At 41.6% G+C, this 16480-nt stretch overlaps 1 protein-coding gene across 2 annotated transcripts in view; it reads right to left on the bottom strand.

The window, feature by feature from the left end:
- Positions 1–16480, bottom strand: part of RELN (reelin) — a 468214-nt gene that overhangs the window by 220748 nt on the left and 230986 nt on the right. For both annotated transcript variants that reach the window (XM_048836399.2, XM_048836401.2), the window contains exon 8: positions 14359–14410. In XM_048836399.2, coding sequence (XP_048692356.2) covers positions 14359–14410 — 52 coding nt within the window. The remainder of the gene's footprint in view (positions 1–14358; positions 14411–16480) is intronic.

The following is a 16480-nucleotide window of genomic DNA, read 5'->3' as shown; positions in this document are numbered from 1 at the left end:
GCATTCAGTGGAAAATACAGTGGGAAGATTTATATACATAGAGAACATGAAGGAAATACTCACCAGCAACCACACACCACACAACAGAATCACTAACCCAGGAACCTATCCTTGCAACAAAGCCCATTGCCAACTGTGTCCACATATCTATTCAGGGGACACCATCATAGGGCCTAATCACATCAGCCACACTATCAGAGGCTTGTTCACCTGCACATCTACCAATGTGATATATGCCATCATGTGCCAGCAATGCCCCTCTACCATGTACATTGGTCAAACTAGACAATCTCTACATAAAAGAATAAATGGACACAAATCAGACGTTAAAGATTCACTCTTAGGCTGAAAATAAATGAGCAAAATTTCATCCCCAAACATAAATATTTGACAAAGCATGTGAAATGGCCCTTTGGAATGGAAACACTTGTGCAGGTTTTACAATAGGTGTCACTGTGTGCTTCATATATGCTAAAGGTTGGGGCTATCCTGGTGGTCTAATGAGAATGAAACACAATGTCATGTGTGGGATCCACATTTGGGTAATGAGCTTTCTTCTGAGTCCTGTTTCTAGATTGAATGGAAAAGGTTTACTTACTATAACACATTTTTATACTGCAGTTTTCTATAGTATTTCTTTGTAAAATCTACAACACACTATTCAGAAGTGGAAACTTGTTTTTTAAGTTATATTGACCAAAGCAGTTATGGTCTAATAAAAATGGACAATTTCAATCATACAAAAGTGTTATCTTAATATAATGCAGCAAGCGGGATTAAGTTTAAAATCTGCCTTAATCCAGCATTTATTATTTCAAACAACTAATTCCATAATGGCATTTGCTTCTGTTTCCAGACTATCCATTTTACCACAAGGAAGCGACTCAGACTCAGTGCCCTAAAACAGAATGCTAGGATTTGTCCCTGTCTGTTTTTTCTGCTTCTTCTCCTTTTGCTAAATCTCCAACAATTACAGTTTATTTCTCAAAAATGGCAGAGAAATACTGGTGTAAAAGTAATAAATATGATATTTGGAATAACCAGTAAGCCATACAAATAATTTATGACAACTCCATGAAAATGTCTTTCAAATAAAGCATTAACTTTTAACCCTGGTATCTTTTAACTCTAGGTATTTGAGCAAGCTTCCCTTGTATAATTCAATAAAATCAATAAACAACATCTAACATTTCCATTTATGTTATGTGAAGTGTGTCAGATGATATTATCCATCTTATCTTTCACATTAGATGTAATTTACAACCTATATATTTCCACTAAGGACTTTTCTGGCAAAAAGGTGAATTTTCCCAAATTCCCTTTGGCAGAGGTCTGTTTTTCATTTTAGCTACAGTGAACATTTTATAGTGGCTGTTTGGCAACATATCTGAAACAAATTGCTTGTCTGAGTCCAGTTGCATATGGATGTGTCCAATGTCCACATAAAACCACCATAATTGTCATCCTTTGTTCACTGTCTAAAACGTGAACAAAACCAAATGGAGAGAGAGAGAGAGACTGAATAATCTAAGCACCGAGGGCAGCTCCTCCAGATCAAAGCTAGACAGTGTGTGGATGTTAGCCCTCCTAATAATTGGTCTGTCCATGACTAGTAGATAAATAGATAATTTCAGTGTAGTACAGTCAATATGACATCTGTCACCAGAATTATATTACACAAACAAACAATAAAGAATAACCACAAAAAAATCTACAAAGTGGTACAAATAAGGGCCAAATTCACTTATCAGAGTCCAACTGGTTGAGCTAGATGCTATGGGGATGCACAGAATGGGAAAGAGGAGGAATCCTTTTCCTACACAGCTGCTCCATGGAACCATTCTAGATGCTACTCCTTCTTAGTGGCTGGAGAAATTTTCACAGCCCCCAGGTCATCCTTTCCTCTAAAGAAATACATGGAGCAAGTTCTTTCAGCAGAGTTGAATGGAAAAGCTAATTATTACAGCAGCACTGATGATTCAACAAGATGAAATGGTTACTTCCTGTAACTGTTGTTCTTTGAGATGTGATGCAGATGTTTATTCCACTTAGATGTGTGTGTGTCCAGTGTGCTGAAGCCAGAGAATTTTGCCTAGCAGTACCTGTAAGAGGGGCGGCGCTCACGCCTTGTGGTGGTAGCCCCTCCCCTGGTTACATCAGGTGGCACCGTCCCGACCCCACTCAGTTCCTGCGCACCAAATGCCCCTGAGATGAGACTCTGATGCAGAGGGGACGGAGGGTGGGTCATGGAATACACATCTGCATCACATCTGAGAGAACCACAGTTACAGGAAGTAACTATTTCTTCTTCTTTGAGTAGATGCAGATGTGTATTCCACTTAGGTGACTCATAAGCAGTACCCCTCCCAGGAGGCAGGGCTCAGAACAAGGACTGCAGGACCGCCCTTCCAAAACTTGCATCCATCCTGGAAGACGTGGTGATGGCTCATAAATGGTTCATAAATACACATATGGATGACCAAGAAGCAGTCCTGCAAATGTCCAACATGGAAATATCACTGTGGAATGCTATTGACATTGCTTTTGCTCTCATCAAATGAGCTTGCATTCGCTAAGGGGGGGTAGTTAGTTATTCGCTAAGGGGGCATAGCTAAGCTATATCATATGCAGTCGTAATACAGGATGTTATCCATTTAGAGATGGTCTGTCAAGAGACCGCTTGCCCCTTCATGTGATCTGCATATGACACAAACAGGCTAGGTGACACATGAAACAGTTTAGTCCTATCCAGATAGAAGGCTAATGTATGGAGACGGTGTTCTTACAGAGACCAGCTTATGAAAGAAAATGGGTAAGTATACTTCCTGGTTCAAATAAAACTGAGAGAGCACTTTAGACCAAAAATTTGGGTATGGTCGTGAAGTCACCTTGTTTTTGGAGACCTGTGTGTAAGGATGCTTTGCCATCAGAATCTGCAACTCATACACTCTCCTTGCGGATGTAATTGCTAGGAACACACTATTCTGACACAAGAGCGGAAAGGGACAAGATACTAGGGCTTGAATGGAGGACCCATCAGCACTGCTAGGACTGTGTTATGGTCCCACAGAGGAACTGGCTCTCAGACTGGGGGATGTAGGCAAAGAAGCCTTTTTAAGAATCTTGCTACTATGGAATTGTAGAAGACTGATCTTCCTTGGATGGGGGGATGAAATGCCGATCTCACTGCCAGATATACTTTCAGTGAACTAGGCACAAGTGCTGACATACAAGGTCAGAGAACCAGTACTGCCTCGGCCAGACCAGGCAATGAGGATGAGCTTTGCCCAATCTGTCTTCAGTTTGAAGATGACCTATGGAATGATTGGGATTGGGGGAGGATATAGAAGAGAGCCACTTGCCAGCTGAGATAGAAGGCATTGGACCTGGCACCCGGAATAAGGCCCCTGAAAGAGCAGAACAGATGACATTTCTGGCAACATTCTCGAGGAGTGTCCAACAAGGACCAGTGGAGGAAGATGGAGCAATTTGTCCAAGGAGCAAAGAGTCAGATGGTAAACTCTCCTGAGCCACATTTGAAGGGGGACAAAGGCACCACCTTGCAAACTGAACCACCTGTGTGCAAGCAGAGATGTGGCCCAAGAGCCCCAGGCACATCTGAATTGTTGTGGAAGGCTGAGACTGCAGACTGAGGAAAAGGTGGCAAATCACCTGAAAATGGTTAGTCAGCTAAAAGGCTTGTAGAGTCTATTAGGGCCCCTAATGAACTCTATTTTTCTGAGTGGGAACCAAAGTAGACTTCCCAATGTTTAGGATAAAACACAGACGGTGAAGCAAGCACAGTGTAGTGTTGATGTGAGAAAGAGCTTCCCCTCTAAATCTGCCCCTCAGTTACCAGTGGTCCAGCTACGGCAAGATGTGGTTTCCTTTCTTTCTGAGATATGCCATGATGATGGCCATGCATTTGATAAAAACCCAAGGGGCAGAAAAGAGGCCGAAGGGAAGCACCGTATACTGGAAATGGAGCTCTGCCATGACATATCAAAGGAATTTTCTGTGGCTCTGCAAAATCACCACATGAATGTAGGTGTCCTAAAGGTCCAAGATAGCAAATCAGCTGTTCTGATTGCAAAGCTGTCTTAGCCACCAAGCAGCCTTTGGTGATGAACATCTGAAATTGCTCCCTCAATGCTTTGAACATAGCTGTCTAGTTGACAAAGCCATACTTGTGGGTGTTCTCCAGCAGGAACTCAGCATGAATACCCATATGCCACAACAGATCCTGGTATGCCTTGAAATCCTCTGGTATCAAAGGGGAGAAAGTGCCTGGTATTGTGGAATTGTTTGGGAATAAGGATGAGGCAGTTCAGTGTGACCGAGCAGGATCCTACTCCAGGGCTGACAGATCTGGGAGGGATCTGGAGGCTCCTCGAGGGGAATCATCACTGGTACCTGGATCTGTGATGGATCGACGGTCACTGCCACAGACCTGACCACCAATCTTGACTTTGAGTGGGATGGGGAGTGGGACCTTGATGACTGAGGAGTGTCCCATGGGGGCCACTGGTCTGGATAGGGCATTGGTAGCCAGTAAGCACCAGGCCAGCAGCGAAACAAGCACCAAACCTGGTACCCATAGCTCTGCATGAACGGCTCTCACTCAGCTGATAGGGAGCAGGAAGAGGAAGATCCGGACTCAGACACCGAGGGGTCCAGGCCTTGGGGGATAGTGGTCTGCCCAGCCCGGAGGGTGCACCCAGCCAGTCCTACTTGTTGTGGCAAATTGCCGGCACTATTATGATGGGTCCTGTGCTTTCTCTTCTTGTGGGCGGGGGTTCAAGGCGCTGTTTCTCGCCCCTGATCTGGGGTATTAACTGTCCCACTAGTATCCCAGAGAAGGGGAGTGGCGAGGGAGGCACCCGGGCCCACCCTCTACTCCGGGTCCCAGCCTAGGAGCCCTAGGGATAGCGGCAAACCACTTGAACTAGTGATTCCTTCCCCTGGGCTACTTTCCTCTCTGGCCCCTCAGCTTGTGGGGCTTCCTGCCCTCTCTCTGTTTGGGCCAGGTTTCTCCCAACCCCTTGTGTCTGTGGAGTCCCTCTGCTCTGCACAAGCCGGGTTTCCCTTTACCTAGCGTCTTGGTCTTCTGGCTCGCCACAGTTCTTCTCCAAACTCTCCTCTGCTTCCCTCCAAACTGCTCTCCTTCAAACTGCTCTCTGCTCCAACACCAAACCACTCTGCTTCAACTCCTCCAACTGTCCGATTGAAGCAGGGTTTTTTTATCAGGTGACTGACTTCAGGTGCTTTAATTGGCTTCAGGTGCGCTAATTAATCTATAGCAGCCTCTCTTCCCTCTACAGGGAATAAGGCTCTCATCATCCCGGGGCTTACATATCTCCCCTCTATCACCCTCCTGCTGCCCTCTGGCCATGCTGTATCACATTGTTCATAGCCCTGAATGACAAAGGGGCTGGCGCCAGAGGGGGAAACGGTACTGCTGGCACCGAGTATATCTCTTTCGTTTCTGGTGCCAGGAGTGGTGTTGACCCTGAAATCAGCATCGGTACCAAAGTAACCGAAAGTTCCAAAGTGGAAGTTGGTCACTGCTGCCATAGCAACATTGCAGTGCTGGCCATAGGGGTACCAAAGTACCCAGTGCCGAGGAGGTCCCCTGTGCACTGGCCCCATTTCCACTGAATATGGAAGGGAATCATTGGGGTGTGGTGCTGACAAACCCAACAGGTTCAGGATCCCAGCCAGCCAGTGTGGCTACAAAGGACACAGCCCTGGCAAAGTCCTGGACCAAGGGAGAGGTCAGGACAGGGAGGTCTGCTGCTGCCTGATATGCTGCTGGCGTGGAAGCAGCCAGTGCCGGCATCTCCTACGTTGGTACCAGACTCAACTGACACCCCAGGGCTAGAACTGGAGTCACTGGTACGGGGTCTCTGACATCCCTGCACAGTGCTGGAGAGCAGATGACAAGACCTGCCTCCATCCCGTGCATCAGCATTCATCACATGCTTATCCACACTTCCTCTGGGGGAAGAAGTTGAGACCCAACAGCCTTGGTCAGTCTTATACGATCTTTTCCTTGGTGCACTCGGTGGGGGATGACTCGTCTGTTTCTTCAGAGAGATGCCAGCACCGGGACACAAAGCAGGAGCACTCTCCATGCTGACCTTCGATCTGATGAGGGCCTCGGTGCTGAAGCAGGCCATGTGACCTGTTTGAGCAGGGGCTGCTTCTCACGAAGATCCCTCACCATTTGCGTCTGTTTCATGATGATCTGCAAATCGATCCTTGATGCGGGCTTCTAGACACAGAAAACACTGCATGCGGTGATCACTGTTTGGGATCGCCCTCCCAAATGACGGACAATGTTTAAATCCTGGTGAGGGCATCAGTAGGGAAACTTAAACAATAACTAACTAACACTAAGTCTGACTATATTAGCGGTACTAATTCATTATATACAATTAGAGAACAAAATCACTAGAGGAATGTGAGGTAAAAAACTATGCAGAGCTCTGATTCCAGCCACCAGCAGTAAGAAGGAGCTGAGGAGGGTGGCGGCATCTCCTATAGCCACAGGAGTGGTTATGGTCACAGGGTGCAAGGCGGCCCCCTACGGGAACTCCTAGGCAAAATTCTCCAGCTCCAGTGTGCTGGGTGTGCACACATCTAAGTAGAATCCATGGCTGCATCTACTTGAAAAAGAACATCCAACTTGTGTGTCTCTCTCTAAGATCACATTTGTCCATTATGATCTCTCATGTACTGAAGTTAATAGAAGAGCCAAGTATAAAAACTGCATATAAGGCCCCATCCTTAGGGCGCATTTGAGGATTTTGTTAAAAAACCCAAAATCATTTGGATAGTGTAAATTTATGACAGTGCAAAAAAAGTTCCTATCACTTATATATAACAAGTTATGTTTTAAAATACAATTCTGCAGGACTCATGATGGTAATAAAACAAATTACCACTGAAAAAATGAAATAATAAATAAAATTCAAGTGAGTTGCCTGGCTTTACTACATATATTAGACAAGCTCAGTGCATTCTCTCCTGAGAAATGTCAGACAGATTCTTGGTATGCAGACTTGCTGAGCAAGAAGGGTCTTCACATTGACCCTATCAACCTTAATGGTTCAGGAAGAGTAAGAGAGACTATTAGGTCAATGATTCATTAACTCAACATCTCTGACCAGGGCACAACATGAGAGCCTTTTGGAGTCATTACAGTCTATCATGTCAAGGATCCACATACAAATTAATGATTCCTACCTACGTACTAATCGAAGGCATATTAAAATTGTGCTCTACACATATTTATCCAGTAGACTGTGAAACAAACAAGCATTGTGGAAGATTGAATAAATATACATAGCGTAATAGAGGAGATTTCATTACATGTTTATATATATATATGTACACACACACCTTTTTCTTTTTAAAAAAATGTTTCTATAAAAATAAAAGCCATCAAGCTCAAAATAATTACATTACTATAATTAAGAAAAGTCAAGGGTCTTATAACCTTAAAAAAGTCAGGAAATTCAAGGTGAAGGCTGAGATGATTTTGTCTTGACTCATTTCATTAGAGAAAAGAAAAAGTCACAACAGTGGGAGGTAAAAATTGAGAATGATCCAAGTGCTGGCTTAATTTTTTTTGCAGTCACACTTTATATTAAGTATATTTAATATATATATAAATGTAAAGTGTGTTCTTTTACATTTTATTTTAATTCTGCATCCTGAAACTTTTTTGAGGGGAGAGGACATTCAGGTGAGTAGCAATAGGAAGAAAGCAGAGGGAGTTCCTAAGTGGGGAGGGGCCAGTGGCAGCTGAAAAAACAAGGAGCGGGGTCCTGTCCTTATGACAGTTCCAACAAAGTTTGATAGAAATTGATAACTTTTCTTTAGGATTTTTTTTCAAGCAATCCTATTGAATATAATAGATAATTTTATCCATGCCAGAGAATTATACAGAAAGGCTAAAATATCAGTAGAATAAATTTAATAAATAGAGAATGATAATAGACAGGGGTTTATAGAGTAATTTCTATAAAAACTATTACATTTCTGTAGAATACTACAGGTTTCATTGCTATTTAATCCCATAGGATTTTTCTATAAGGGTGATCATCTGAGGGACGTTTGGGCAGGGAAAGCTGGAACAACATAGGGAACAACAGTAACATGTGATAAGAGCAGTTGAATGAGGTGGGATAGGGAGAAGCAGTAGAGAACCAAGAAGGCAGATAGGGAAAGAAGTAGCAGTAATAAAAAGGTCATTTTCCATCCTATGGTTAGAAACCAGGAGTTCCTGGCTCCAGACTAACATGCAGACACTACACCACACGTCTCTTATACAATCTGTGCCAATGGTTTTAACACCAGTGGCAAGGGCCAAAAAGCCTCAGGAGAACATTCCCAAAGGCATAAGTACCTAGTCACTATAAGAAACAGAAAAATATTAACAAGAACATTTAGAAGTACCATGAAAGGCAAAGTGTACTATAAAAAAAGTGTAGGTGGCAAAAGTTAATTGCATTTCCTTAGCTACCCAGACAGAACTTTCACAAGTGCTTCCATCCACATACCTAGACTCTTGTGGACATTAATAAGTATATAAATAAATAATTATATCTATTCAGATTGGTTTCATTTATTTATTTGAATTGAGTAATTTATATAATCCAAAAAAGAAAGAGAGCCAAGTAGGCTCAAATGAACATTTATATGTAAAAATTATAAAACTCAAACCAGGTATTAAACAATTACACTAAACACATTAAACTCTAACTGGATGAATGCATATTCAGTTCTACTGCACACTGCAAATTCAGTGGCCTCCATGTTTTAATTTTCATCTTCCTCTTCCTTGGCTACCTATCCCTTCCTCAGTTTCTTTAAACTGTGTATTAAAGAAGTGGTGGACTTTTTCTGGAGTAGTAAAACATAAGCCCTTCCAATGCCCCCCACACTGCAGACATAGTTTTGCCTGGCGGATTTAAAAAACCTCAAGCCTCCTCTCCCAAGTTGTTGTTTCACTGATGCACCATTTCTCTTTCTTTATATTTTTTTAGCAGGGCAAACAGCAACACAGCTGATAAGAACCAACAGGACTGTTTTAAAACAGCACCTCACAATATAGGTTACATAGATCCCAATGAACATGAAAACAGATTATCTCTGTGATCATTTGCCATTAGTATTTATCAGAAATGTTGTATAGTAGGCAGAACAGGGAGCAGCGCAGAGGTTTCATTTGCAGGTGTTCATGCAATTTGTCTTTCTGGTTAAACTTTACATGAGTTTGCATCTTTTTAGTTTCACGTTTATTTTTCTTTTGAATTAAATCAAAACAAATTTAACTCAGACAAAATGTCCATGCATCTATGGGAAACCATAGATCAGCCCAAGTGATTTAGGTTAGAACTGGGATAATGACAGAGGATCTGCTTAATCACAGCATAGAAACTCAAGATGAAACAAAATTATTATATTAGAATCCTGCCTTCAGGAAACATTTCCTATTTAGCCAGTATTTGGCCTGTTGGTTGCCTACAGTCATATTAGTCATAACAAATGTTCAAAAGTTTTGTATAAGCAAAAGTGAAGAAAGTGTAGTTTGTATTTTACAAGCTACCTACTCATCTTTAAAATAACTAGCTGTACAACAGATGATCCAGCATTAATAATAAGTTATGAGAGTAAGATTGGGTAATCGATTTTTTCAAAATAATATAATGTTTTTATGTTAACTATTTTCATATTGAGATTTACATGTAGTTGGTCAGTTCCAGTAGCATCCATCTCCAGGACAGAGTAGGGGGATGTGTGCATTTTTGGACTCACCACAGAGTTTTATGCTATTGCTTTATACTTGTCTCATGAACACCACAGAGAAAAAGAAAAGGAGTACTTGTGGCACCTTAGAGATAGTCTGCTAATGCTTAATGCACTGTTACAGGATGCAAAACACACATTCAGTGAAGCTTTGGAGTACACACTTTTCAAAAAGAACATAAACACAGCAATCTGCAACCATCAGGAGTGAAGCAATGCCTGTCTACAAAACTCATGCCTCAGGGCTGCTCCACCTTGAGACTTTTCTCTCATCACTCCTCCTTCTTACAGCTATCTTACAGGCCTCTGTGTATGCTCAGTTCAGTCATCAGTCTATCATTAATATGAGTCACCTTCATCATATTGGCCTATGGGGATGGCGAATCATGTTCTGTGGAAGTTCAGAGATGGAGTTAAGGGGGAAGTCTGAGTTTGTGAGTGAGATGCAGAGAATACTTCAGCTAATGAATCATGCTAATGCTTTATGGCAGCTGGGTTTGGAAGCTCGTGTGTGATTCTCCATGGCCCCAAACTGTGGAATTAGAAATTCTGGTGTGAGAGAGCCCAAAGGTATTACTTTAAATATCTTAATTAAAAGCAATCCCACTGCACATTAAAGTAAATGTTAGAATTTGTCTTTCATGTATCAGGAACAGAAGCATTTGGTCTTAAAGAAATACAGTCAAGGATGATGAGGAAATCTGAAGTACATGCTTGGGCAGATAGTAGGCTAATGTAAACACCATCCTAACATTTAGATCAAAACCAATGCTAATGGTTCTGAACAGTTCAAACACAACTCAGCACAGCAGGCAAATCGTTCACATTTGAAAAGGCTGTAAACCCTGGGAGGATGTCACAGGGGCTGTATATCAATAAGTGCAAGTCTTACTAAGTAACTCTTCAAAGTAATTATTCATGATCTCAATAAGAAAGTAGTACAAACCTTCAGCAGTTTGACACTGTTGCCTTTAAAAGAACCCATGGCTATTGAATATCTGGCACTTTAAGGACACTAGTTAGAAGCTCAGTTAATTAAAATGTCAGTGGGAAATTATCCTTCCTGTACACATGATTTAAGAAGCTTTGGGATTTATGATGAAATCTGGGCCATTTTGTGCTTAATTCATTTGTCATTATCCGTTTCTCTAACTCAAATTATTAAAACCCACCAGATTAACATCTGGTGGTTAGCAGTGGAAGAGGACTGGTTAAAAGACTACACTTAATTATTGCTTAGGGGTTTGAATGTACACTGTAGTACTAATCTAATATAACAAGCTTTAGGATCCTTTTTACTCCTGGAGGAATTCTGTGGAACAAACAGCAATGGTTTCAAGTTGCAATGGGGGAGGTCTAGGGTGGATATTAGGAAACACTTTCACTAGGAGGTGGTGAAGCACTGGAATGGGTTACCTAGGGAGGTGGTGGAATCTTCATCTTAGAGGTTTTTAAGGCCCGGCTTGAGAAAGCCATGGCTGGGATGTTTTAGTTGGTGTTGGTCCTGCTTTGAGCAGGGGATTGGATTAGATAACCTCCTGAGGTCTCTTCCAACCCTAATATTCTATGATTCTTCTGCACAATGCAAAATTTATGCTGAATTAATGTTCTGCGCAGAACTCCATGTTTTCCCCGCAAAATTGGGGCTGTAGAGCTGCTGGTGGCCATTAGGGAACCTGGACTCTGAGGATCTCAGATCTTCAGCTCGCAACCAGAGTGTGCAGAGCCTCCAACCTTTGGTCCTCACACTCCTGAGGATGGGAGAGGTCCCGGGAGACCAGGCTCTGGCAAAGGGTGAGAAAGGGCAGGGCCTCACTAAACCGCATCCCTCAGCAGAACAGTAAAGAAGCTGGAGGGAGTAAAGGCTCTGGGCGGGGGGGAGGGGTGCAGGTATCTGAGCTGGGGAATGCGCCCCAGCTGGGCTCTGGGGGGAGAGGGTTGTGGGTGCCTGGGCTGTGGAGGGTCCCACCCAGTCTCCTTCAGAACTCCCCAACTGAAACTGGTTTGATGTAGGGGTTTCTTTAACTCTCTCTTCCAGAGGGAATCTTTTTTGTTGTTGTCTGTATTGTTATCATACTTGTTGACAAGTATTTTGAAATAAATTACCAAAATAATTGAAACTGGAGTGATTATATTGTGTTATTTTGACAAATAAAATATGAAGAATTTTGGAGAATTTTAAAATATTGTGTGCAGAATTTTAAATTTTTTGGTGCAGAATTCACCCAGAAGTACCTTTTGGATGAAAGATATTAAATAAACAGTAAGTAATTATAATTAATTCAGTAATCTGAGACCAAGATGTGGTATGACAGCCTACCCATTATAAATGTCTCTCTCCTCTTGAACTCTTTTGCATTTCTAATGTGAAAACTGCCAGAGCCAGTTAACCTTATTGAGCCCTCTAGGTAAAGTGCCTTCTTCTTTCTCTCCACCTACATCCCCCCAATTTATAAATTTCTCTTTACAGACTTTTCCCACCTGTATTATTATTTATTTCATAGTTCCCAACAGTATACTAGATGCTTCATTGTCCCTATCCCAAAAAGCATACAACGTAAAGCCTCGTTCCTGCAATTGATAGTGTGTGATCAGACTGCTATGTTCATTTTTTTTTAAAAAGTAATTCTCCTAGATGAGTCTCTCAGTGGGGTTTTGATTAAACTATGGAAACTTCTCATGGCAATAATAAAAATCAGTTGGAGAAGAAAACATCTAGTAGTTCCAATTGCAAACAGTTCTAAAACCAAACTCCATTGACTTCAGCAGCAGTCTGAACAGTGCACAGGCATACTCCACATCTTATCAGTTATAGGATCAAAGCCTAAAATTGCAGATATGAAACAATGGGTGAGGGTGATAGACACCAGAAGGGATAAGATGAGGAAGGATCAGGGGTATAGCCGTATGATTACACAGTCACTCAGTTTATGCATGTGCACATCTGACTGGTTTTGTAAAAACAATAGTTTAAAATAAAATAACCCCTTCACCCCCTCCCCCGAATAGTAATAGTGACTCCCTTACTAGGGATTAAACTCACTATAGTTACTTGTATTGTCATAAGTAATTATGAGATAAAATAAAACCCAAATGAACAATTTAAAATAATATAAAAATGAATCGTACTGACAGGTAGTTGAGAGCCCATTGGAATTTGGTCTTAGAATTGTTTTAAATCCAAATCACTTGAAGTACATCATTCTAACTCATAGTTCTCATTTCCAGGAGAGATTTCCACAGTTTAATCACAACCCTGCTGATGTACACTCAGCTAGGAGAATTGCCATTTTTAGAATGGGAATATAATTTGGAAATACATTTCTAGGAGTCCACAAAAGAAACAGTCAACATTCCTTGTCTGTTTATTCTTACTGAATTATCTTCACCGTAAGAACATTATCACTCCATATTTTGTAATGAATCATGCCTTAAGAAATTAAGTTTCTTCCAAATCAGTCTCACAGCACAAAACACTGCTGCCCATACTCTACAGTGCCAAACTGTAGTCATTTATAACGGGTAGTATATTAGTGACACAGCAGCATTAATAGTAGCAAAAACTTCCTTTTGGCACTAAATGAAGCAGATATGATTTGAAGACACATTGAGTTTTAATATGTTGAGAGACAGGGATCCATTTTTACATAGTCATTTTTCTTAAACCATTTTAAAGAATGGGCAATCATTGTCATACTGCCAGGGTGATCATATTTTCCCAAAGGGAAAATGGGACACCGCATGGGGCTGGCCTGAGGCCCCACCGCCCACCAGCCTTCCCTGTCATCCCTTTGTATGGGGCTCTCCTCTCACTCCCCCGACATGCAGGTCCGGCCGGAGCCCCCCTGCCACCCAACCACCCAGAGGGGCGGCCCAAACACCCCTGCCATCTCTCTGCGCACTGGCCGATCCAAACTCCCCTGCTGTCGATGGCCGGCCCAAGCCCCCCGCCACCAGCCTGAGGCCCCCCGCTTCTCTGTGCGCATGGGGCCGGCCCAAGACGCTCTGCCAACAACCTGTGCAGGGCTGGCCGGGCCCGAGCCACTGGCCTGAGCCCTCCACCCCACGCAGGGCTGGCATTGCCACTCGCCTTCTCTCCCACCCCCAACCCCAGCACATTCCTCCATGCCCAGCTAGGGGTCGCACTCCACTTTTTTGGCAAAACTGCATTTGTCCGGTTTGCTCTTGCCAACTGCAACTGATGGATGGGACATGGATAAAAAAAAGGGACTTTCTCAGCCAAAATGGGACATACGGTCACCCTACACAATGCTGACTATCTGCTAGATAATAAAATAAGCAGGAAAGGATAATAATAATTATATAAGGTTAGACAAACTGCTAAAATGGTTTCTTTCCGTTGTTTTGGTTAGCAGCTCGAAATATCATCAGGGGGTCAAGAAATGTTTCAATTTTTTTAAGATTGATTTAATCCCTCATGGCAGATGGAAATGCTGGTCAAAAATGTTTAAAATTTAGTGTTTTCCATTTTAACAATGACCTTTGTATACTTTTTAAAGTAAAATTGCTATATAAACTTACCAATGGAAAATTGAAGGACAGAAGCTGTGGTTGTGTTAAGGCTAGTGGTGGTCTAGAGGAGGAAAAACATGAAAAATAGAAGAAACATTGCATTAAACCAGCAAAACAATATATTCATAACCTTTAAAAAATATGGGAGTGCTGTGGATGCCCAGATCTCCCATGTATAAATCATTCATTTCTAAACCTTTCAGATTGACAGATCATGAACATTTCAGTTATGCCATTCAGATTATTGGTATTTCATAATATGTCACAATGAGAAACTCTTTGTTTGTGGCAGTACAAATTTTCTACAGAGCCAGTACATTTTTCCATGTGTTAGTGCTTGATCGGTGATCAGAAAGATTTAAAAAAATGAAACCATAACTTCAGTGGGACTCTCCATAGGCTCAAGGATATACACTAGCAGATCCTAATGTAGAACCAGGGCCTAAAATTGTAAAATGGAATAATAAAATCTAAGAGCTTATCAGCTAAACTCAAAACTTCACATATATAGCATAACATAAACCAACTAGGCTTTGTACTTATAGCTAAATAACTGTTATGATATGAATTGAAGTGGGAAGAATAAATTCAGAAACTTTACTCATGCTCCACCCAACATGCCCCCTCCTCTGATGGCTCCCACACAAAACCTCATCTGTCCATGTTGGGAAGGTTTTCTTGAAAACCATTAAGAGCTAAAAACTTTAACATTTGCTGAAAGTGGTAGTATCACCCAAGAAGTACCAGAATGAAGTTCCAGTCCTTTCTGGCTCATTTTGAATCCTGTAATTAATTATACTGGTAGATAGCAAGCAAAATTATTGCTTAAAAAGTCTCCTTGACTGGCACATTGGGGAGGGGGAAAAAAGAACTAAATTAGTACTGACACTGTTTACAGAGATCAACGTGTAACAAGATGAAAGTTAACCTTAACCCCGTTTTTCATGAGAGGGCAATGACTCTGTGCAGTGTCTTGTTCACATAATTTATTATTTTATTATAACTGTTTATTGTTTGTATTACCATAGTGCCTGGGAGCCCTCGTCATGGACCCATTGTACTAGGCTCTGTACAAACACAGAACAAAAAAGAGATGGTCCCTGTGCATCATAGAAAACGCAGGGACCAAGACTCTTCCATCAAATTCACAGCAGTTGATATTCCCGAACAAAGCAGTGCATGTCATGTGACAAGAAACTCTTTTTGTATGAGTGGGAATAGGGGGAAATCAAATAAGGGGCGTGAACAAAGGAAGAGCAGAAATCAACAATGGGAAGAAGAATGGCAGCTTATAAACATATTTACTGAAAAAGTCAAGTGCACAAGTAAAAGCCAGTTTTGCTGAACAATCTGAATTTGTGTCACCATCATTTAAGTGGCCTTGGCAGTATTACAAAGATAGTTTTAGTTTGTAATGATGAACAATGCAATTTCTGTATAATTTACCTGAGGCTTGAGGTGTACACGTGATCTCTTTCGTTATCAGGCACACCTGCCTTCTTTTATTAACTAATATTTCTTGAAAAATATATATCAGTGTGGACAACCTAAGGTAAATCCTATTTCTCATTTATGTCCGAGTTCCCATATTTCCCGTTGACAGCATATTAGGGCAAAGATGCAGAACAGAAGCTTGTTCTAAACTTAGATGCTTTTTGATTCTTTTTCAGGACTTCAGTGCCACAGAACAACTGGTAGTGCTTAGTGCTATGCATTGGTATTTCTGTCTGTTGGGAATTTCAGTCGATTTCCTCATCTTGGCAAGTGGATATCCCAAGAGTGCACTCTGCCCTAAAACATCAGAGCTTGCAACAACACCAGCGGGTGAGAATGGAGACAACAGATTTAGAGGTATTAAAGGTGAAGAAAGAATGTCCTGAGGGATTTCTCTCCTTGAAACCAAAACAAATCCTACTGCTACTTTGTTGATGGATTCCACAACATTTTTTTAAAAAAGTTCTAAAGGGTTGAGGGTTTTAAAAGTTTGATTTGGACATCTATACTGGACAAATAAGAGGACTCTGATTTGATATGGAAGATACATAGGTCAGTGTTTTTATTACAGTTTTGGCCACACAACTTATCCATACTTGAGACCATCTGCCACTTGAAATGCAATTAATGTCAGTAT

Source organism: Caretta caretta, chromosome 1 (assembly GCF_965140235.1).
Source record: "Caretta caretta isolate rCarCar2 chromosome 1, rCarCar1.hap1, whole genome shotgun sequence".
NCBI lineage: Eukaryota > Metazoa > Chordata > Testudines > Cheloniidae > Caretta > Caretta caretta.
Note: the sequence above shows the minus strand (reverse complement) of the source record. Positions and strands in the feature narration are given on the sequence as shown.